The sequence below is a fragment of the Cebus imitator genome, unplaced genomic scaffold (assembly GCF_001604975.1).
Source record: "Cebus imitator isolate Cc_AM_T3 unplaced genomic scaffold, Cebus_imitator-1.0 Scaffold812, whole genome shotgun sequence".
In the NCBI taxonomy this organism is placed as follows: Eukaryota; Metazoa; Chordata; class Mammalia; order Primates; family Cebidae; genus Cebus; species Cebus imitator.
In genome coordinates, this window is record NW_016108127.1 from 253,413 (window position 1) to 276,565 (window position 23,153).

The 23,153-nt window shown below is 41.6% G+C and overlaps 2 protein-coding genes and 1 long non-coding RNA gene across 4 annotated transcripts in view; all 3 read left to right on the forward strand.

The window, feature by feature from the left end:
- The first annotated feature begins 2,164 nt into the window (after positions 1-2,164).
- LOC108297540 lies at positions 2,165-3,566 on the forward strand. Its single transcript, XR_001822248.2, has 3 exons — positions 2,165-2,634; positions 2,817-2,900; positions 3,526-3,566. It is a non-coding gene; the product is annotated as an uncharacterized LOC108297540 (long non-coding RNA).
- Positions 3,567-3,639: 73 nt separating this feature from the next.
- The window catches only part of LOC108297537 (nuclear RNA export factor 2-like), a 58,626-nt gene continuing 39,112 nt past the window's right edge, over positions 3,640-23,153 (forward strand). Inside the window, exons 1-3 of the mRNA XM_037735452.1 lie at positions 3,640-3,670; positions 4,901-4,987; positions 22,071-22,178. Of these exons, the coding sequence (XP_037591380.1) occupies positions 4,978-4,987; positions 22,071-22,178 (118 nt within the window). The 5' untranslated portion in view covers positions 3,640-3,670; positions 4,901-4,977. The remainder of the gene's footprint in view (positions 3,671-4,900; positions 4,988-22,070; positions 22,179-23,153) is intronic.
- Positions 22,338-23,153, forward strand: part of LOC108297543 (melanoma antigen preferentially expressed in tumors-like) — a 6,069-nt gene continuing 5,253 nt past the window's right edge. Inside the window, exon 1 of one of the 2 annotated variants that reach the window (XR_005198596.1) lies at positions 22,338-22,692. Coding sequence is in view for 1 of the 2 variants with exons in the window: in XM_037735438.1 (XP_037591366.1) it covers positions 23,067-23,069 (3 nt within the window). In the remaining variant the exon portion in view is untranslated. Of the gene's footprint in view, positions 23,070-23,153 lie in introns of both variants that reach the window. The other variant, XM_037735438.1, reaches the window with a different exon arrangement.

Genomic DNA, 23,153 nt, shown 5'->3' on the forward strand with positions numbered 1-23,153 from the left:
GGCAAGTTCTGGGACAAGCTGTTAGGAGTGCAGAGTAATACACAGGACCCAGAGGTGTTCTGAGGGAAGGCACAAAAGTTAGTTGGAGATGAGGGATGGAAGAGGGCCTGAAGGCTACTCCCCTCCGGAGTTCCTATAACTGCTTCTGGGCTCATTCCCCACAGAGGCTCCTTGTGAGAAGCACCCCTTGTTGGAGGTGTTTATGAGCTTGATGCCTTGGTACATGATGGGCAGGAAGAGAGGCAACATACAGGGAATAATGCCTCCTCCCAGAGCTAAGCCCTCACAAATTCCATAGTCTCAGCCTCCTTGCCACCATATCCCTAAGCAGAGTGCGCCAGGCCCTGGGGAAATGAGCAGAGGAGCTGTAGCTGGAGCCTCCTGGCTGTGGCTGCCATTTGCTGCCCTGCGTCCTAATCAGCCCTTACTTACACCTCACACTCCTCACCGTTCCACAGATAATCTACCCGCAGCTTGGTACAGGCATCTACAGTGGATGTTGTCCCTCACAGAATTTTTTGACCAGCGTGGAGCCCAGATACTGTGGAAACAAGGAGTGACGAGGCTTAGGAAGCTCTGCATGGCCACCCCTGGGTGGCCAGCCAGTTTTGGACCATGCCACTGGCAGTGTTCTCCAGCCAAAAGATCACCAGGAGCACACCTGGAGCCAAACATACTTGGGCTTTTGACTCATTGCAGTGAGGAAGAATGTAAACCGGGGAGGTCTCCCAATAAGAGGGTGTTAGAGATGACTTATTTTAGGATTTTGGCTTGTGTTAACTGATTTTTGTGGAGCGTTCAAGGAAGTCAAGATTTGCTCTGGATTGGATTGCTCTTAGGAAGTGGGGATAAATGCAGAAAAACGAGTAGAAATGACCGTGTGCAACTTTAGAGACTGGCCACGGCCTGCCACTCTCGCTCTCACCCCCTGTTCTGGAGGCTTTAGCTGCCATGTTGTAAGGACACTCAAGCAGCTTTTGGCGGGGCCTACGTGGCAAGGAACATAGGTCACATATTTCAAAGACAGAGTAAGTCTGAACTATGTTTCTGTTAGTTGTTTGTTTCAATTCCCTAAGGATTCAGACAGATCTTTGCCTGAAAGGCTTTATTGTAACTCTGTCAGCTAAATTCCCTTCAAGTTTTCACAATCAAATGGCACCTGCACCTTCAGGCAGAAGAGCCAGTGGCTCACTCTGTCCAGAATTCAAGGTAGAGCATATGGAAATGTTAACAGCTTTAACAAACCTCATCATCTAAAGTGCCAGGCCATAGTCTAAAGTGCCAGCACTAGCCTAATTTCCCAGCCCGCTCTTCTCTCCTGAGCCCCAAACTCTTCTTTACAGCTCTGTGTGGCACAGGGTGAGTGTTAGTAGCCATCACCCCATGCAGGCTGTGCTCTGTGAAATGTATGACGACTAGGGCCCTCCAACACGTATATGGACCACTATTAACACACCTCCGTCTTCACCAAGCATGAACTCCCTTGTCTCTCATGTCTGCCTCTCTATCTGTGACTTTGTGTGTCTGCAGGGGAGGCATAAACTAAGCATCTTAGTGCAGTGACAGGAGCTTTAGTTTCAGCGAGCTCAGAGCAGAGTCAGTTTGCACACAAGGAGATAAGGCTGCAGCCATTGCTGACTACAAACTCCACTGGGGCCCTAAGTGTGGAGTAAACTGCAAATTCAGAAAAATCACCAGGGAAGAGGTTTGTGAGGCCAGAGGCTCTGGTGTAAAGGAATGCGCAAGTATGGAGCCATGTCGGCATGTCTGAGGATCAGCCTCTCTGTGGGGACTTCCACACAGAATTTCTCATCAGCACACTGGGAAAATGTTTAACCCCTAACCCTGAGCAGCAGGGTCAATGGGTTGGGGGGTGGGGGCAGGGATATTGACCATAAGGAGAAATTCAAAAGGGGCCCATATTATGCTGGGCCTTCATCAGCTCCCTGGGGCTTTCTCTACACCAAGGGCATAAACATTTTAAATTTCATACAAATGGTATAAACATCTTAAACTTTAAGGGATTCTGCCAAGTGAAACTTAAAATTATAAAAGTTTGACATGAAAACCCACAGTACACAAGAAGAACCTGTTTCCTAACACCCTTCCCATAGGGAAAACAACAACAACAACAAAAGCAAAACAAAACAAAACAAAACAAAAAAACAAAGTGTATTCGGTGTCCCGCCTTTGCACTCTGAAAATTTATCTTTTCATTTAATACGTTATCTCAAGTTTTGCATTACAACTTCTGTAGTTACTGTAACTTGGAACATTTTCATGGCATTTTATTTGGCATATTTGTTGGTCTTCATGAGAATTCCAGGTTGACATCATTTTCTCATTCTTCTGTAAAGTTATTTGTGTATCAAGGATGTCAATCTCTCATCTGAGATACATTTGCCAAGCTATCTTCCCAATTTTTTTCATATGTCTTTTATTTTTTTGCAAGTCACTTATTTTTGAATTATAATAGATTTTTATGATTAAAGAAGTAATATGGTTTTATGTCTTAAGAGTTAATAAAGAATGTATGGAGGTCTTAGAACTCCAGCCTCTGGATTGATCAGTGTTAAACGGCAGCCCCGGCAGTGGTGGCTCCAGGAGCCAGTACAAAACAGCTTGGACTTTAGGGTAAGTCCAGTATTTAAGTCTCTGCTCTCTCTGCTTTCTCTCTCTCTCTCTTCTCTCTCTCTCTCTCCTCTCTCTCTCTCTCTCTCTCTCTCTCTCTCTCTCTCCCCCTCCCCCCCTCTCTTTCCTAGTATCATGCCCTATGGCAAGTTATTAATCAGCTCTAACTTTTCCCCTCCTTGTAGGTAGGACAGTGGTAATACCGATTGTGAAAGGTTTCACAAAGATGGAAGGAGATCACATAACAAGTTTTATTCACACAGAAGCAGGTTGGTGACTTTATATATGTCCCTTGGCTCTTTCACAAGCTTTTCCCTGCACACTTGAGGTTGTCCCTGTACACTACAGCTTCTCAGGAACCAGCCACATGGTGATTATTGCTGAGTAGGGTACTGATCGTGACTTTTCTTATGTATAATTCATTTAGTTCCAGACTACAGAAAACATTTCACTATCTTAATTAAAATTACATTTGTGCCATCTTTGCTGTGGCCCCAACCCTGTAATAGCCACTAGCCCCCTCAGCAGAGTGTGTAAGGGAGGGGAGGCACAAACTAAGTGTCTTAGTGCAGTGGCAGGAGCTTTAGTTTCAGCGAGTGCAGAGCAGGGTCACTATCATAGTCATCTGTGACACAATAAAGAAGATAATTCCTGAGTAAGGAGATTTCATCAGGACTGCACTTTACATTCTTTCAGCATTTGTGAAAAAAGAAACCATTTGTTTATCCAGTCTATCACTGATGGACATTTGGGTTGGTTCTAAGTCTTCGCTATTGTAAACAGTGCCTCAGTGAACATACATGTGCGTGTGTCTTTATAATAGAACGGTTGATAATCCTTTGGGCATATACCCAGTAATGGGGTTGCTGGGTCAAATGGTATTTCTATTTCTAGGTCCTTGAGGAATCGCCACACTGTCTCCCACAATGGTTGAAGTAATTTACACTCCCACCAACGGTGCAAACGTGTTCCTATTTCTCCACATCCTCTCCAGCATCTGTTGTCTCCAGATTTTTTAATGATCGCCATTCTAACTGGCGTGAGTTGGTATCTCAATGCGGTTTTGATTTCCATTTCTCTAATGACCAGTGATGATGAGCATTTCTTCATATGTTTGTTAGCTGCATAAATGTCTTCTTTCGAAAAGTGTCTGCTCATATACTTTGCCCACTTCTTGGTGGGCTTTTTAAATTTTTTTCTTGTAGATTTGTTTAAGTTCTTTGTAGATGCTGGATATTAGCCCTTTGTCAGATGGGCAGAATGCAAAAAATCTTTTCCCATTCTGTTGGTTGCCGGTTCACTCTAGTGATAGTTTCTTTTGCTGTGCAGAGGCTCTTAAGTTTAATTACATCCCATTTGTCTATTATGGCCTTTATTTCGTTGCTTTTGGTGTCTTAGTCATGAAGTCCTTGCCTATGCCTACATCCTGAATGGCATTGCCTAGGTTTTCTTCTATTTGTAACATATTTAAAAAGCTTTTCCAGGGCCACAGGTCTAGTTTTAAGTACCCTGGTGTCTACATCATGCCCGAAAGTTACACATAAATCCCCCTCACTTGATGGTGAAGATCATGGTGGAGATGAAATCCTGCCCCCTAGGTCCAGAGGCTTGGATATAGGGACACATGGATTGGTGGTGTGTGGAGTTCAGGCAGAAGCACAGGAAAAAATGACCTCCAAGGAGGGAAGGAAATAAACATTTACCAAATTACTTTAAGCTAGAGGCACTAGACATGGTATCACTTTTAAGCCAAACATGCATTCAATTAACCCCATTATTCACAAGTGTAGAATTAGATCTAAAGCTATTTTTCCATTGTGTTCTGAAGCCTTCAAGGTTTTGAAGGCTGGAATCGCCAGTGGTTGAGTAGTTGATACAACATCAATACTCAGTTTTATGTTTTCCACCACGAGTTGCCTTATTTTTAAATAAAAAAAAATGAATAAATTAAAACAATTTTTGTGCTGCCAGAAGGAAAAACATTTTAAAGTGTGAAAAGCCATGAGTAAATAGTTGTAAACAGTATTACCCACTTAGATCATAATACACTTGACCACAAAGGACTTATGCTAATCAGTGGAGAATGGGACAAAAGATGTCAACAAATACTTTGCCTATAAAGCAAAATGCTTTTCTAATAAACCTCTGGACACATGCCAAACTGTCCCCGAACCAAACCGAGGGTCGGGCTGCTTATTCTTGAGGCCCAATAACGAGATGCAGATGAACTGGGAGAAAAGGGAGTTTTTATTTCTGTAATTGTTCACAGGGAGAAGGCCTGGAAGTTATTGCCAGACCAACTCAGAATTACAAAGTTTTCCGGAGCTTATATACCTTCTAAGCTATATGTCTACGTGTAAGTGTGCATTTATCAAAAGACATAAGTGATTAGCTTCTTCTAATGTATAACTAAGATCTTCCTCTGGAGCGTCAGTACATTTACTTAATCTAAATGGGTCCCCGTGCTGGGGTGATTACCTTTATCTTGTCTCCTGATAAGCCATGGAGGTTTGGGGAGTTCCCTTGGTCCCTAATAAAGCTTGTTTGTGGAAACCTGGCGAATATCTTCAGACCCCTCCCATGAAACTTGTTTAATCCTGAACGGGTCCTGTTAACAATTTCTTCATTATCTTGTCATGCTTTAAGTCCCAGGAAGGCCTAGGCAAAATTCTTGGTGGAGCTTTGTTGCATTCCAGCCTTTGTATAAGGGCACTGGCTGTTTTAGCTTTTAGTATTTAACTTCACCACTGAGTCAGAACTGAAACAGTTGATATGGGGCCTGCGTTAGTGAGACGTGGCCTGTGACAAAACCACACTTTAATCGAAGAAATGAAAATATGATGTACAAATAAGTAACGAAGCGAATTTGAAGTAAATTATTTATGTGATTGCAAATTTTAAAAAGAGCCTACAAACAAATACTCACAAAAATATTTAAGGTAGTGCTATGCTTTGAATATGTCCTTCGAAGTTCATGTGTTGGAAACTCAATTGCTGTCATAACAATGGTGAGAGGTAGCACCTTTCAGAACAGATTAGGTCGTGAGGGCTCTGCCCTCATGAATGGATTAATGCCACTATTGTGAGAGTGTGTTAGTTATCATGAGAGTGAGTGAGTTCCTGATAAAAAGCTAAGTGAGAACCCCATTGTATCGTTGTCTCACACACTCTATCACCATGTAATGCCTTCAATGGCCCTTGCCAGATACCGGTGCCATGCTCTTGAGACTTCCCAGCCACCAGAACACTGAGCCAAATAAAATTGTCTTCTTTATAAATTTCCCAGTTTGTGCATTCTTTCACAGCAGTAGAACACACACTACGGCAGGCAAGTAAACATATTACCCAAAAAGAAACACATCTGAAAATATACACCAGTCTTTTTACATTGAATATGTATAGGTCATAGTGATGGGGTCATGTAGATGGAAGATGTAGAATGATTTCATCTTGTAAATATACATTTATAATGCTCAGTGTTTTTTAATTAGGAAAATTTATTGAGAGAAACACTTGAAAATATGTAACAGCAAGTTTACAAAGAAATCACATATATATTTTTATTTTAAAAAGTGTTCATTCTATTTTTTTTTTTTTAAAGAACGATTGTAACTCTTGACTTGAGAGTTACACCTATCTGTGTAGGTGTGTGATTTGTATATTACACTTCCAACCCTTAGAATGCTCAAACTCTTGTGTGCAGATTTATCTTCTACTGTCTCAGGGGTTGGTTGTCCTCTCTCGGAGCATAGGGACACAAGAAGGGATTGCTGTCAATGGATGGACAGTTATAGAAATTTCTGGTTGATGCACTGCATATCAGTCCCTTTTATCACTCCCTCCTGCTTGCAAACTGAGCTGTCCTGGGACTTTTGAGGTTAGAAGTCTGACTCTGACAAACAGATAGCATCTATGTACATTCAATATTTTAAAAGGAAAAGGTGTGATTATTTTTTTCTACTCTCATTCCAGTGACCACTAAATTATGTTTTCTATTTCCTTTATACTTTCCATGTCTGTCTCTAATATGCTCTCTCTGAGATGGACTGAACATTTTTTTCTGTCATTCAGTTACTTTCAGATATTTCTATAACTTTGTCCTTCCTTAAGAATATGTGATGAGCAAGAGTTTATTAAAACTATGTATGGTGAAATCGTGCCCATCCAATAGAGCTCCGTTCCAATGATGGCAATTTCTTGTAGCGTCTGAATGAACCCTGACAAGCTTCTACAACTCATTACATCTCAGCAATCTAAGACAGGCCAAGAAGCTGGTAATTCTGCATATCAGAATCCTGTTTGAGGAGCACATGAAGGAAAAAAATGTAATGCAATGCAGCAAACACAGAGCTTGGCAAGCAGCAGGCCCTCAGAGTTCCCCCATGTCTGTAGCTACAAGTACCTGGGTTCCAGGTCTGCTGACTATAGTTTGCTCTGCAGGGGTGACTCAATTGGAAACAGCTCCCTGGGTGTTGGTAGCAAACTCAGGGGGCACGAAGAACGGGAAGTAGAGTCTCTTCTGACTCCTAGGGCTCTCCCCACTATGCCCTTCAGGAAAGGAGTTATTTTGAAAACTCCACCTTGTGCATGTGACCCTGACAATGTGGTCTGTGGCCTACTCTTGCCTTGTTTGACAGATCCCCTCAATTTTCTCTGAACCCCAGCTCCAAATCTCACAGATTCTCCTCACAAACACCATATGAAGACAGTGGTGACAGGTCACTTCCGACAGGCCACACCATGGGCGAATAGGCCAGTGCCAATCCTTGGCCTCAGGACCTCACAGGGCATGAAGGGTTCTGAGACCCTCTCCCACTTCAACCCACAGGACACCCAGCAGGTTCACTTTCAGTTAGAGGTGGTAGGTGGTGAGGGCCCAGGCTGACTGTTTTCCATTGTTCTGAGGATGAGGGCCAAGTGAATCCTGAGATACCTGTCTTAGTCCATTTTCTGCTGCTTTAGGAGAATACCCAAGACTCCCTATATTAGTCCGTTCTCACACTGCTATAAAAATACTACCTGAGACTGGGTAATTTATAAACAGAAGAGATTCAATTGACTCACAGTTCCGCATGGCTGGGGAGGCCTCAGGAAACCAAGGATCATGCCAGAAGGCAAAGGTGAAGCAAGGCATCTCTTACCTGGCAGCAGTCGAGAGAGAGAGAGAGAGAGAGAGAGAGAGAGAGAGAGAGAGAGAGAGAGAGATACAGAGAGACAGAGCGAGGAAGCGCCACACTTTAAAACCATCAGCTCTTGCAAGAACTCTGTCACTATCATGAGAAGAGCATGCGGAAAACCTCCCCCATGATCTAGTCACTTCCCACCAGGTCCCTCCCTCCACACGTGAGGATTATGATTCAAGATGAGACTCGGGTGGGGGCACAGAGCCAAACTGTATCACTGGGTGATTTATAAAGAACAGCAATTTATGTCTTACGGTTCTGGAGGCTGGGAAGTTCAAGGAAGGGTCTTGCATGTGATGAGAACCTTCTTGCTGTGTCATCCAATAACAGAAGGTGGGAAGGTTAGAGAGCACAAGTGAGAGACAGCATGAGATCAAACTCATAGACTCAAGCCCTTTTATAATTGGCATTAATCCATTCGTGAGGGTGCAACCCTCATAACCCGAACACCTGCCATTAGGCCCAACCTCTCAACAGTGTTGCACTGGGGATTAAGTTTCCAACACATGGTTTTTTGAGGACACATTCAAATCAACCATTGCATCCTTCCTCTGTCCCTCAAATTTATGTCCTTATCACATGCAAAATACATTCATTCCATCCCAGTAGCCCCAAAGTCTTAACTCACTCCAGCACCCAAAGTCCAGAGTCTCATCTGCATCAGAGATGGGTGAGACTCAAGGCAGGATCCAGAGTGAGGCCAATTTCCCCTAGCTGTGAGTCTGCGAAATCAAACAAGTTGTCCATTCCCAAAATACAATGGCGGGACAGGCATAGGATAGATATTCTCATTCCAAGAGGGAGAGATAGGCAAGAGAAAAGGCATAACTGGTGCTAAGAAAGTCCAAAACCCGTCAGAGCAAACAACATTACATTTTGAGGCTTGAGAATAATGTTTCTTAGCACCAAGTTCTGCCTTCTGGGCACACTGGGGCAGGGATTGAGCCCCCAAATTCTCAGGCAGCCATGCCTCTATGGCTTTGCTGGGCCCAATCCACCCAGCAGCTCTCACAGGTTGGAGTCTTGTTCCTCCAGCTCTCCCAGTGTAGCATTAAATGCCGGTAGCACTACAATTCTGGGATCTTGGTATCAGTCCAGCTCCCACGCCTCTACTAGACGTGACCCGAATTGGGACTCCCTGTGACTGACTTGTTCCCACAGCCCTATCAGGTACTGGTCTGGTTGGGGCTCTCTCTGGCTGCTGTGCCCCTGTGTCAGGTCTCTACATGGGCACTCAGGCTGTCTGCAACATTCTGTGAAATCTAGGTGGAGGCTGTCACAGACCCATAGTTTGTGAACGCTGTGTACCTGCAGAATTAGCACCATTTGGATGCTGCCAAGGTCCACCACTTGAGCCTCCCAGACCGGCAGCCTGTTCAGCACCTGGGTCCCCTTGAACTATGGCTGGCACAGCTGAGGAGTGCTGCATGAAGGTGTGGGGAGCAGGCACTAAACGCAGCACCGGGCAGCAGATGCTGAGGTCTTGTGGGTACCTCTCTGGAAACTTTGCCTTTGGGCTCTGCTCTGAGCATGTGAGTGGAGGAGCAGCCTGGAAAAACTCTGAAATGCCGTCAGGGCCTTTCTCCAGTGGTCTTTGTCTTACTCAGTGGCACCTGTTCCCCTTCTATCCCTGGTAATCTCATTAGCAAAGTGGTCACTTGGCCATGCCTTTAGTTTGCACTCCTAAACATGCCTTTTCATTCTTTACATGGCCAGAGTGAAATTTTTCAAAATATTTACCTTCTTCCTCTCTTTTAATTTACACACTCCATCTTTAAAGCATTTCTCTTCTCTCTCATTTTTGTCTAAGTGGCTGAACAAAGTCACGCAGTACCTTGAATGTTTTGCTGTTTAGTTATTTTTACTGCCAGATAGCCTAGTTCCTTCCCCTAAGTTCTTTTAATGTGAGTACATAGTAGGTGTATATATTTATGGGGCATACGAGATATGTTGGTACAGGCATGTAATGTGTATTAATCACATCACATCCCCTCAAGAATTTGTCATGTGTGTTACAAAAATTCTAATTATATCCTTTTTGGTACTTTAAAATGTACAGTTCAACTATTACTGGCTTTAGGCACCATGCTGTGATATCAGATACTAGACCTTATTCATTCTTTCTATTTTTTTTTTTTCTTAATCCATTAGTCATCCCCACCTGCCCCCTGCCCCTACACTACCCTTCCCAGCCTCTGGTAACCATCCTTCTACTTTCTGTGTCCACAAGATCAATTGTTTTGATTTTCGGGTCCTACAAGTAAGCGAGAACATGCGATGTTTGTCTATCTGTGCCTGGCTTATTTCACTCAACATAAAGATCTCCAGTTCCATCCATGTTGTTGCAGATGACTGGATCTCATTCTTTTTATGACTGGTACTCCATTGGGCATATGTACCACATTTTCTTTACCCATTCATCTGTTGATGGACACTTAGGTTGCTTCCAAATGTTGCTATTGTAAACAGCGCTGCAACAAACAGGAGTGCAGATACCTCTTCCATATATTGATTTCCTTTCTTTTGGGTATATACTCAGCAGTTGGATTGGTGGATCATAAGGTAGCTCAAATTGTATTCTTTTTAGGAACTGGCAAAGTGTTCTCCATAGTGGTTGTACTAATTTGCATTCCCACCAACAGTGTACAGTTCCCTTTTCTTCACACCCTCACCAGAATTTCTTATTGCCAGTCTTTTGGATATAAGCCACTTCAGCTGGGGTAAGAAGACATCTCATTGTGGTTGTGATTTGCATTGCTCTGAAGATCAGTGACACTGAGTACCTCTTCATCTGCTTGTTTGCCATTTGCATGTCTTCTTTTGAGAAATGTGTATTCAAATCTTTTTTCCATTCTTTAATCAGATCATTAGATTTTCTCCAATTGAGTTGTTTGAGCTCCGTATCTATTATACTGGTTATTAACCCCGTGTCAGATGGGTAGTTTGCAAATATTCTTTCCCATTTTGTGGGTTGTGTCTTCACTTTGGTGATTGTTTCCTTTGCTGTGCAGAAGCTTTTTAACTAGTCGTGTTCCCATTTGTCCAATTTTGCTTTGGGTGCTAGTGCTTCTCATGTATTACTCCAGAAATTTTTTGCCGAGAATAATGTCCCCGAGCGTTTTCCCAGTGTTTTCTTGTAGTACTTTCATAGGCTGATGTCTCAGATCTAATCCATTCTTTAATCCATTCTGATTTGACTTTTATGTAAGACGAAAGATACGGGTCAAGTTTCATTCTTCTCCATAAGGACATCCAGTTTTCCCAGCACTATTTATTAAAGAGACTGTCCTTTTCCCAATGTATGTCCTTGGCACCTTTGTCGAAAAAGAGTTCACTGTAGGTGTGTGGGTTTGTTCCTGGGTTCTCTGTTCCGTCCCACTTGTCTGTGGGTCTGTTTTAAGGCCAGTTCCATGCTGATTTGGTTGCTGTAGCTCTGTAGTATAATTTGAAGTCAGGTAATGTGATTCCTCCAGTGTTGTTCTTTTTTGCTCAGGATAGCCTTGGCTACTCTGGGTCTTTTGTGCTACTATATACGTTTTAGGGTTGCTTTTGCTATTTCTGTAAAGAACATCACTGGTGTTCTTGTGGGATTTGTAGATTGCTTTGGGTATTACAGACATCTAAACAACATTGATTCCTCCAATCCATGAATGTGGAATAACTTTCCATTATTGTGTCCTCTTTGATTTCTTTCATGAATGTTTTGTAATTTTCACTGTGGAGATCTTTCACTTCTTTGGTTAATTCTGAGATATTTAATTTTATTTTTGTCTATTGTGAGATTAATTTTGATTTCTTTTTCAGAGTGTCCCCTGTTGGCATACAGAAATGCTACTAATTTTGTAGGTTGATTTTGTGTCCTGCAACTTTACTGAATTGTTTGATCAATTCTAATAGTTTTCTGGTGGAATCTTAAGGATTTTCTAAATATAAGATCATATCATCAGCAAAAATAGTTTGGCTTCTTCCTTTCCAGTGTGGATGCCCTTTACTTCTTTCTCTTATCTGATTGCTCTAGCAAAGACTTCCCGCATTATATTGAGTAACAGTGGTGATTGTGGGTATCCTTGTCATGTTCCAGATCTTAGAGGAAAGGCTTTCACTTTCTCCCCTTTCAGTATGATACTAGCTGTGAGTCTGTTGTATATGGCTTTTATTATGTTGAGATATGTTCTTTCTATACCCAGTTTGTTGAGGGTTTTTATCAGGAAGGAATGTTGAATTTTATCAAATGGGTTTTCAGCATCAAGTGAAATAACAATATTGCTTTTATCTTTCATTCTGTCGATGTGGTGTGTCACACTGATTGAGTTGCATATGTTGAACCGTCCTCGCATCCCAGGGATAAATCCCACCTGGTCATGATGAATGATCTTTCTGATGTATTGCTGAGTTGGGTTTGCTGGTATTTTATTGAGGATTTTTGCATCGATATTCATCAGAGATATTGGCCTGTAGTGAGAAGCCATTGTAAGAAGATGCCTGAGAATGGATACTTGGTCAGTGTAACGGTTTTAATATGCGCCTGCCCTATTCTTCAGAAAATCGCCTCCTTTCTCATTTACTTTAGAATGTCACGACCCCCAACCTATGGAATTAATTAAACAGAGAAACACTTCCAATACACTGTTTCACATTCAGAAGGTTTCACAGTCTTTCACTGTCAAACCTTGTTAGCAAAGCCAGGACAATGGACTCAGAGCGGACAAAAAGTTTACCAGTATCTTCCACAGGGATGTTATTTTCATTCATAGGTTCCATCCTCAAGTCAGGCCAGACATTTCAGTCTCTGACTTGTAAAAAAATCTTGTGTAAGGAAAACATCAGTTTGCAACTAGTGTTTGGTCACTGCTGAGATAAACAAATATTTAAAAAATAAATAAATACGTCTCAGAGAGTTAAATAGGCGTACTTGGAAACATGAAAGCCTAGAAAATGAATTTAATATGGCAGATTTTATTGAGAATGCATCATGAGTCATAGGAGTTCAGAAATCAGGAAGTTCTGGGAGAAGCAAAATATCACAAAGGCAAGTTCATTGCTGTATTTAATAATCAAGGGACTGCTTTCTCTCCAACCCAATAGATGATCAAGAGATGGGCAGATCTTGGTAGGCCCACCAGAGATGTCAAAATAAAATTCTCAAAAATAAACATCCTAGAGACCTCCAGCTCTGGCCAAGCTAGAGTTTGCCCTTTCCTCCCACATGGTCCCTCTACACCAGAACACCCTGAATATAACAGCAAACCAGCAAAGGGAACTCTGAAACGTGGAAAGGAGAAAGCAGACTGACTCGTGCTCTCAGGACTCGAGCAAGACCACAGGCAGCGCATTCTCTTGGTTTTTCTATTTCCACGCAATGTCACAGAGAGGGCACCACAGACGCCTCCAGTCCAGAACCACTGACAATGGCAGACACAAAGCAACCAAGAAAAGCCTATTTCCTCAGCCAAAGGACCAGAGAAGGCATGATCTAAAAACTGAAGTAATCTTTGTGACAAATTCCCCTCCCCTACGCTAGACAAGAAACAATGGAAAAACCTTACCTCCCCCACCCCCCCAAGGTTTCAGGGAACAAGAAGGAAACTTGTCTTCTACCCTGCCTCTCTGAAGCAGATGGTGATGATCCCATTCACCTGTCAAGGTAATGTCAGTGGTGTCCAGCAGCAAGATGAGCCTTCACCTTCACCTGACATCAATAACACTGAACAAGGCAGTCCACGCTGGGACTAGTAAGCATTCCATTGATCCCCATCTCTGGTGTCAGTGATGTCTAGTGGAAACGTGAACCTTTACACGCATCCAAACTCAATCAAGTGGTGTGAGGTGGGGCTAATCGACTCTCTGCTTTCCCCTGCTGGCCTCCTATGCCAGCTAGGTCTTATGGAGAGCTATGCCTCCCCTTCCACCCATCCTCAAGATGGAATGAAGTGGTGGAAGGCAGGATTTGTTGGCACTCTCTTTTCCCACTCCTTCCCCTCATGTTCTCAGAGACCAGTGGGGAGCTAGGCTTCTGCCCCACCACACTGCAGCAACAAAATATTGAGTCAGCCGTCCAGTTGCCCTTTCCCTGAAGCCTAGCAAATAACTGTGCCTACCCTCCCCCACCCTACCTCTGAGGTAACAAAGTGTTGTGAATCGGTGCCCCCTTTTTTATTGGAAATGTGTCAGTGGGGCTAGGGTAAAAGTTTAGCTCCCACCACAGCCATCTGTAAAGAGGCAAGGTGAACCAGCAATCTCGTGTGCTAGAATGATGTCAGAACAGGATTCTGAACATATAACCTTATAATATGATGGGACCACCATCATATATGTGGTCTATCATTGACCAAAAAGTCATTATGTGGTGCATAACTGTATATGAACTACCTTAATGAAATGCCACCAACAGCCTTATGAGCTTGAATTTATTACTATTCCCAGTTTAAAGATGGATAATAAAACCTTGGAAGAGTTTACCTGGCCAAGGTTATTTAGCTACAGAGTGGCAATGCCATGGATTCAATCCTAAGATAGCTGATGCTCATTACCCCATCTACTGAAAGATGACACTGTACTGCAAAAATTAAAACAGACACAGCTGATCTGCATCTTTACCTGTAATTAGAGTAATAGAAAACAACAAAACATAAAAACAACACGGTGACACGCTGACTGTCATGAAGAAAAGTACCACATGTCTGATAATGTGATCAGAGACGTACACCAAGTAAGCAAGGTCGCTATAGGGATACCTTCGGCCAGGCTGTTACAGAAAAACACAGAATGGTATGGGAGTATGCTTGCTGAGATAATGTTAGAGCAATAAAAAGGAGGCTAGTGTGGCTGGAGAAAAATTCATTTAATTAGTAATTGATTTATTCATTCAAATTATCCCGTGAAGCAGGCATTGTTATAGGATCTTAGGATACATTAATGAGCAATAGACAAAGATATTCGCCCTTCTGGAATTTGTATTTTTCCACTATGGGAGACAGACAATGAAAAACAAAAACAGCATATGAGTAAAATATATCGTATTCCAAAAGATGAATGTGAGGAAAAGAAAATCAAATAGGCAAGAAATGGAATCAGGAGTGTGGGCTGAGGGTTGGACATGCAAACAAATATTGGCTGCCTTGTAATTGATAGCATTGTTAGATGGGTGGAAGTTTTCTCCTGTGTGCCGCCTTTGTCAGGTTTCAGTGTAGATGCTATATTGGCTTCACTGCAGAAGACAAACACATTTTTCCTATCTTTGGTCAGGACTCAGTCCTTTCTTTAATATATCAGAGAACCAGGGACACCAATATCTGACAGCCTTTTGCCGTCAAGTGGCCACGCAGTTTTTAAGTCAACATCCCCTGCTACATGCCCACTAACTTTGGACTTTCTTTTTTTTTTTTTTTTTTTTTTTTTGAGATAAAGTCTTGCTCTGTCACCAGGCTGCTGGATGGAGTGCAGTGGCACAATCTCGGCTTACTGCAACCTCTGCCTCCCGGGTTCCAGTGATTCTCCTGTTGCAGCCAACCGAGTAGCTGGGACTATAGGCACGCGCCACCATGCCCAGCTAATTTTTGGTAGAGACGGGGTTTCACCATGTTGGCCGGGATGGTCTCGATCTCTTGACCTCGTGATCCACCCGCCTCGGCCTCCCAAAGTGCTGGGATTACAGGCGTGAGCCACCACGCCCGGCCTAAATTTGGACTTGTAACTGTCTGTGTTGAGGCCTGGACTGGTAGAAACCCTCTCTGGGGCCGGACACGGTGGCTCACGCCAGTGATCCCAGCACGTTGGGAGGCCGAGACGGGCAGATCACGTGAGGTCCGGAGTTTGAGACTAGCCTGGCTAATATGGTGAAACCCCATCTCTACTGAAAATACAGAAATCAGTAGGGCATGGTGGCAGGTGCCTTTAATGCTAGCTACTAGGGAGGCTGAGGCAGGAGAATTGCTTTAACCCCGGAGGCTGAGATTGCAGTGAGCCTGGATTCTGCCAATGCACTCCATTAAAAAAAAAAAAAAAGAAAAGAAAAAAGAGAAGAAACCCTGGCTGGCCAGTGCCGGGGGTCATATGCAATGACATTGTGGCTCACTTTTCACCTAAGATGATCTCAGCAGGTGGGGCAGGCTTATAATCAGAACACCCTCCCTTTCCACCTCACACACTCCCATCCCCCTGTCCCACCACCCTTCCCGCCCCTCACCCTCCCCACCCTCGCCTTCTCTCCCCTCCTTCCCTGTTCCCCCTCCCCCCAGCTCCAGGAGCGGGAGGGGCAGCAATCTAGCCTCATCCCTCACCCATGGAGCTGATAAGTCAAAGGAGATCACCTGACCAAGCTGAGCCAATTGAAGTTCTCTCCCCGCTGCTTTGAGAAGGAACTGCTAAGACACTGGGCCCCACCCACAAGATTGGGTCTTGTTTATGGCAAGATTTTTAAAGGAAGTGTAGCTCCGAAGATGGTTCCAAGTCTTCTTCCAACTAGGTGAATTACACCAGTATCTTTTCCATAAATTTTCTATAAATCAGGCCTACTTTGGCCTACATTACCTAGGGTCAAGGTTTAGGGATTAACAGGAGAGGCAAATCCAGCTGGATTGCTCAGTGGTCCACTCTCCACTCCACTCTCTATGTATCCCTTTTCTGAAGGTGTGATTAGCTTCAACTGTATGGCTAATCACTTCATGCTCTCTCTTTACAATTCTTCAGACAGGTTTTCTCTTCTTCTTCTTCATAAAGTTGTATTTCTCTTTTGCATCTTAGTTTTGTTTATGGTTAATTTGGATATGTCGGGCTTTGAATCCTAAATATTGGATTGCATAGATGTTTTCCTTTCTATTGTATTTCATCCCTTTTTAATTATACTTTAAGTTTTGGGGTACATGTGCAGAACGTGCAGGTTTGTTACATACGTATACACGTGCCATGGTGGCTTGTTGCACCCATCAACCCGTCCTCTACATTAGGTATTTCTCTTGATGCTAGCCCTCCCCTAGCCACCCACCCCCTGACAGGCCCTGGTGTGTGATGTTCCCCTCCCTGTGTCCATGTGGTGTCATTGTTCAACTCCCACCTATGAGAGAGAACGTGTGGTGTTTGTTTTTCTGTTCTTGTGTCAGTTTGCTGAGAATGATGGTTTCCAGCTTCATCCATCCCCTGCAAAGGATGTTAACTCATCTTCTTTTCATGGCTGCATAGTATTCCATGGTGTATATGTGCCTCATTTCCTTTATCTGGTCTATCATTGATGGGCATTTGGGTTGGTTCCAAGTCTTTGCTACGGTGACCAGTGCCACAATAAACATATGTGTGCATGTGTCTTTATACTAGAATGATTTATAATCCTTTGGGTATATACCCGGTAATGGGATTGCTGGGTAAAATGGTATTTCTAGGTCAAATGGTATTTCTGGTTCTAGATCCTTGAGGGATCACCACACTGTCTTTCATAATGGTTGAACTAATATACACTCCCACCAACAGTGTAAAACTGTACCTATTTCTCCACATCGTCTCCAGCATCTGTTGTTTCCTGACTTTTTAATGATTGCCAGTCTAACTGGCATGAGGTGGTATCTCATTGTGGTTTTGATTTGCATTTCTCTAATGATCAGTGATGATGAGCTTTTTTTTCAGACGTTTGTTGGCTACCTAAAGGTCTTCTTTTGAAAAGTGCCTGTTCATGCCCTTTGCCCAGTTTTCGATGATTTTTTTTTTTTTTCTTGTAGATTTGTTTAAGTTCTTTGTAGATTCTGGTTATTAGCCCTTTGTCAGATGAGTAGATTCCAAAACTTTTCTCTCATTCTGTAGATTGCCTGTTCGTTCTGATGATAGTTTCTTTTGCTGCGCAGAAGCTCTTTAGTTTAATTAGATGCCATTTGTCAATTTGGGCTTTTGTTGCCATTGCTTTTGGTGTTTTAGTCATGAAGTCTTTGCCCATGCCTATGTTCTGACTGGTATTGGCTAGGTTTTCTTCTAGGGTATTTATAGTTTTAGGTCTTATGTTTAAGTCTCTAATCCATATGGAGTTAATTTTTGTATAAGGTGTAAGGAAGGGATCCAGTTTAAGCTTTCTGCATATGGCTAGCCAGTTTCCACAACACCATTTATTAAATAGGTAATCCTTTCCCCATTGCTGGTTTGTGTCAGGTTCGTCAAACATCAGATGGTTGTAGATGTGGGGTGCTATATCTGAGGCCTCTGTTCTGTTCCATTGGTCTTTATATCTGTTTTGATACCAGTACCAAGCTGTTTTGATTACTGTAGCCTTGTAGTGTCATTTGAAATTATGTAGTGTGATGCCTTCAGCTTTGTTCTTTTTGTTTTGTATTGTCTTGACTATGCGGGCTCTGTTTTGGTTCCATATGAAATTTAAGTTTTGTTTTTTTGTTTTTTGGTTTTTTCCTCCAATTCTGCGAAGAAAGTCAATGGTAGCTTGATGGGGATAGCATTGAATCTATAAATTACTTTGGACAGTATGGTCATTTTCATGATATTGCTTCTTCTTAACCATGAGCATGGAATGTTTTTTTCCATCTGTTTGTGTCCTCTCTTATTTCTTTGAGCAGTGGTTTGTAGCTCTCCTTGAAGAGGTCCTTCACATTCCTTGTTAGCTGTATTCTAGGTATTTTATTCTCTTTGTAGCAATTGTGAATGGGAGTTCACTCATGATTTGGCTCTCTGTCTGTCTGTTATTGGTGTGTAAGAATACGTGTGATTTTTGCACATTGATTTTGTATCCTGAGACTTTGCTGAAGTTGCTTAACAGCCTAAGGAGATTTGGGGCTGGGACAATGAGGTTTTCTAAATATACAATCATGTCATCTGCAAATAGAAACAATTTTACTTCCTCTTTTCCTAACTGAGTATCTTTTATTTCTTTCTCTTGCCTGATTGCCCTGGCCAGAACTTCCAATACTATGTTGAATAGGGGTGGTGTGAGAGGACCTCCTTGTGTCGTGCTGGTTTTCAAAGGGAATGCTTTCAGTTTTTGCCCATTCTGTATGATATTGGCTGTGGGTTCGTCATAAATAGCTCTTATTATTTTGAGATATGTTCCATCTGTACCTAGTTTATCGAGAATTTTTCACATAAAGGGCTGTTGAATTTTGTCAAAGGCCTTCTCTGCGTCTGCTGAGATAATCATGTGTTTTTTGCCTTTGGTTCTGCTTACGTGATGGATTACGTTGATAGATTTGCATATGTTGAACCTGCCTTGAATCCCAGGGATGAACCCTACTTGATTGTGAGGGATAAGCTTTTTGATGTGCTGTTGGATTCAGTTTGCCAGCATTTCATTGGCAGAAGACAAGAAACAGCTAAGACCAGAGTAGAACCGAAGGAGATAGAGACACAAAAAAAATCTTCAAAAAATCCGTGAATCCAGGAACTGGTTTCTTGAAAAGATCAAGAAAATAGATAGACTGCCATCCAGACTAATAAAGAAGAAAAGGGAGAAGAACCAAATAGATGTAGTAAAAAATGATAAAGGTGGTATCACCACTGATCCCACAGAAATACAAACTACCATCAGAGAACACTGTAAACACCTCCATGGAAATAAACCAGTAAATCTAGAAGAAATTGATAATTTCCTGGACACTTACACCCTCCCAAGACTAAACCAGGAAGAAGTGGAATCTCTTTATAGACCAATAACAAGGTCTGAAATTGAGGCAGCAATTAATAGCCTACCAAGCAAAAAAAGTCCAGGACCAGATGGGTTCACAGCTGAATCCTACCAGAGGTACAAAGAGGAGCTGGTACCATACCTTCTGAAACTTTTCCAAACAATAGAAAAAGGGAATCCTCCCTAACTCATTTTATGAGACCAACATCATCCTGATACCAAAACCTGGCAGAGACACAAGTAAAAAACAAAATTTCAGGCCAATATCTATGATGAACATTGATGCAAAAATCGTCAATAGAATACTTAGTGACTTCTTTTACTGTTTCAGTTGATTTATCATTGTTTCTACAGGGTTTTTCAGGTATACTATAATATCACCTGCACATAGAGATGGCTTTACTTCTTTTATAAAATGTTAAGTTTTATTGTGTATGTCTAACGTATGCAACATGTTGTTATGGGACAGATATAAATAGTAAAACAATCACTATAGTGGAGCAAATGAACATACCCATTATGTCACATAGTTACCCATTTTTGGTTTCGGTAGCAGGGGGTGCTAAAATCTATTCATTTAGCAGAAATGCCACATCCTATTTAATAGTACAATTGTATTAACTGTATTCTGTATGTTGTACACTAGATCTCTAGTCTCTTTCATCCTACATATCTGCTACTTTGTATCCTCTGACCTACATCTCCCCCTTTCCTCCTCCCACTCCTTCTCCCCCACCCTGACCCTGGTAATCACGGCTTCATTCTCGGCCTCTGTATATTTGAGTTTTATTTTACTTTTATTTTTTCAGATTCCACATATAAGTGAGATTATGCAATATTTCTCTTTCTGTATCTGGCTTATTTCACTTAGCATAATGTCCTCCAGGTTCATCCATGTTTTGGCAAGTGGCAAGATCTCCTTTTATAAGTGTGAATATACAACACATTTTCTGTACCCATCCGTCCCTTCGTGGACACCTAGTTTGTTTCCATATCTTGGCTTGTGATTAATTCTGCAGTGAACATGGGAGTTCAGGTACTTTTAAAAGATCAACTACATTTAAAAGGTGGTTATTTTATTTCCTTTGAGTAGACACTCAGAAAAGGAGTTGCTGAGTCATACAATAGTTTTATTTTTCACAACCATATTTTTTTCTAAAATAGAAAAATGTAGGACTACCATTTTATTTCTAAAACAGAAAAAAGAAATCTATTTCTTTAGGTACCTCCATACGGTTTTCCGTAATGGTTGCCCCAATCTATATTCCCATCAGCAGTGTACGAGGGTCCCCTTTTCTCCACACCCTCAGCAATGTGTGTTATCGCTTGGCTTTTTGATGATCACTATCCTAATGGTTGTAAGGGGTTGCCTCATAGTAGCATTTTCCTGATGATTAATGACGTTGAGTACTTTTTCATATACCTGTTAGTCATTTTGTACGTCTTCTTTGGAGAAATATGTATTCAGGCCCTCTGCCCATTGTTTCAATTGGATTGTTTTACTGCCGTAGAGTTGTATGATTTCCTTATAAAATTTGGATATTAACCCCTTATTCATATACACGGTTGGCAATTATTTTTTCCCATGTGAAAGTTGCCATTTCACGTTGTTGATTCCTTCCTTTGCTGTGCTTTTTAGCTCTTGAAATTCATTCCTGTGAGAATGATTGATTTCTCTAGTCAATTGACTATAAGGCTTGTAATACAAGATTGAATAGGTGCGAGGTAGTAGGCATGCATTCCTTGTTCCTGATCCCCGGGGAAAACTTTGAGTGTCCCCCCTCACCCCACCGCAATAAATAAGTTACTGGCATTCGGACTTAGGTATATATGTTTTTTCATGTTAAGAAAGCATCCTGTGATCCCTAGTTTCTTGAGGCTTTTCTAATTTTTAACATAAAGAGGGGTTGAATTTTCCAAAGGCTTTTTCAGCATCTCTGGTGATAACCATGTGATATTTGTCTTTAATTGTATTAATATGGTGAATGATATCAAGGTACTTTCTAATATCTAACCAACCTGCGTTGATGGGATAAATCCTACTTTGCCAAAGCATATTAGGATTTTTTAAATGTGTTGTTGGATGTTGTTCACTAATATTTTATCTAGCTTTTTTGCATCTACACTTATCTCCCCATGTCACACTTGCTTCATCAAGGGAGTTATGAAAATTTCCTTTTTAAGGCTGTTGAATAATTTATAGAGCATTGGTACTCTGGTATACTATCTGATCTCTGAAGTTTATTAGAATTCACCTGTAATAGCATGTGAGCCAGGTGCTCCGTGGGAGTCATTCCTTAATAAATTTTCCTATGAAAATTGGCCAATTTAAGCCTTCCAGCATTAGAGTGAAAATACTGATAATCTGATTTTCCTAGGAAATTATCAATTTCATGTGTATTTTAAAATTTATTTGCATACGGGCTTCAAAAGTAATCTCATTTTTTTTTTCTGTTTAAATGATTATCATTTGTCATTTACTATTTTGTGTATTTGTGCTCTCTCCCTTTCTTCTTTCATTAATCTAGCTAATGAGTTTGTCCACTAAAATGAAACAGGATGTTGATCTAATAAATATACACATATTGATTTCCTACTATGTATCTTATCAATTTCAGCTCGTTCATTCATTCATTCATTTATTTTAGTGACCGAGTCTCCCTGGATCACTCAGTCTGGAGTACAGTGGCGTGATCATAGCTCACTGCAGCCTCCAGCTCTTGGTCTCAGGCTATCTTCCAACCTCCGCCTCCTGAGTAAGTAGGACTACAGGCATGTTCCATCACGCCCAGCTAATGAATTGTCATCATTATTATTATTTTTGTAGAGGCAGGGCCTCCTTATGTTGCCCAGGCTGGTGTCAATCTCCTGGCCTCAAGTGATCCTGCCACGTCAGCCTCTCAAAGTGATGGGATTACAGGTGTGAGCCACCAAGACTGGCAATTTCTGCTTTTATATTATTTATTTATTTGTGTTTCTTTTGGATTCCCTGGTTGTTCTTCTATTAGATTTTTGAGGCAATGCTTTAATTTATTTAATTTTATTCTTTCATTTTTACTGATCAGAGTATTTAGCGGTCTGAATCTGCCTCCAATCACTGCTTTAAATATCTTCTACAGATTCTCATACGTAAGCGCCCATTGTCACTCTTCTTAAATATTTCTGTAACTTCAGTTTGTGTCTCCTTTTTATCTCAACATTTGCTTAACAGAAGGCTTAAACATTTTTTTTTTCTAAGTAGAAGACCCTTTCTGATTTCAGTTTCTGTTAGTAAGTTCTACTTTTGTTTCACCACGATTGCAAAGGGTTGGGTGTAATATTTCTACTTCATGGAAATTAATGAGGTCTTCACTGTGAGATAATTATAATCGTGTTTCATTAACGTGCCATCAGCTTCTGACAAGGTGGTTTATCCTTCATTTCCAAGGTGTAGAGTTATGCGTGCATGTGTGTGTGTATCTATGCCTATGTGTATATACACACATACAATGTATCTTATGAATTATGTTGTTTAGATTTTCTGTATACTTCTCTTTATTGTACCACCGGATTTGCCTTGTACTGAGACTTGCCATGTATTAAATCTCCTATTACTACCGTGGTTCAACGCCTCCATACTTTTTGGCCTTACGAAGGTGGATGCTATGGTGATTTGTGCATAAATATTCCTAAGTATTATATCTTCACTGTGAATTTTCAGTTTTAACGTTAACATGTAAACTTTGTCATTT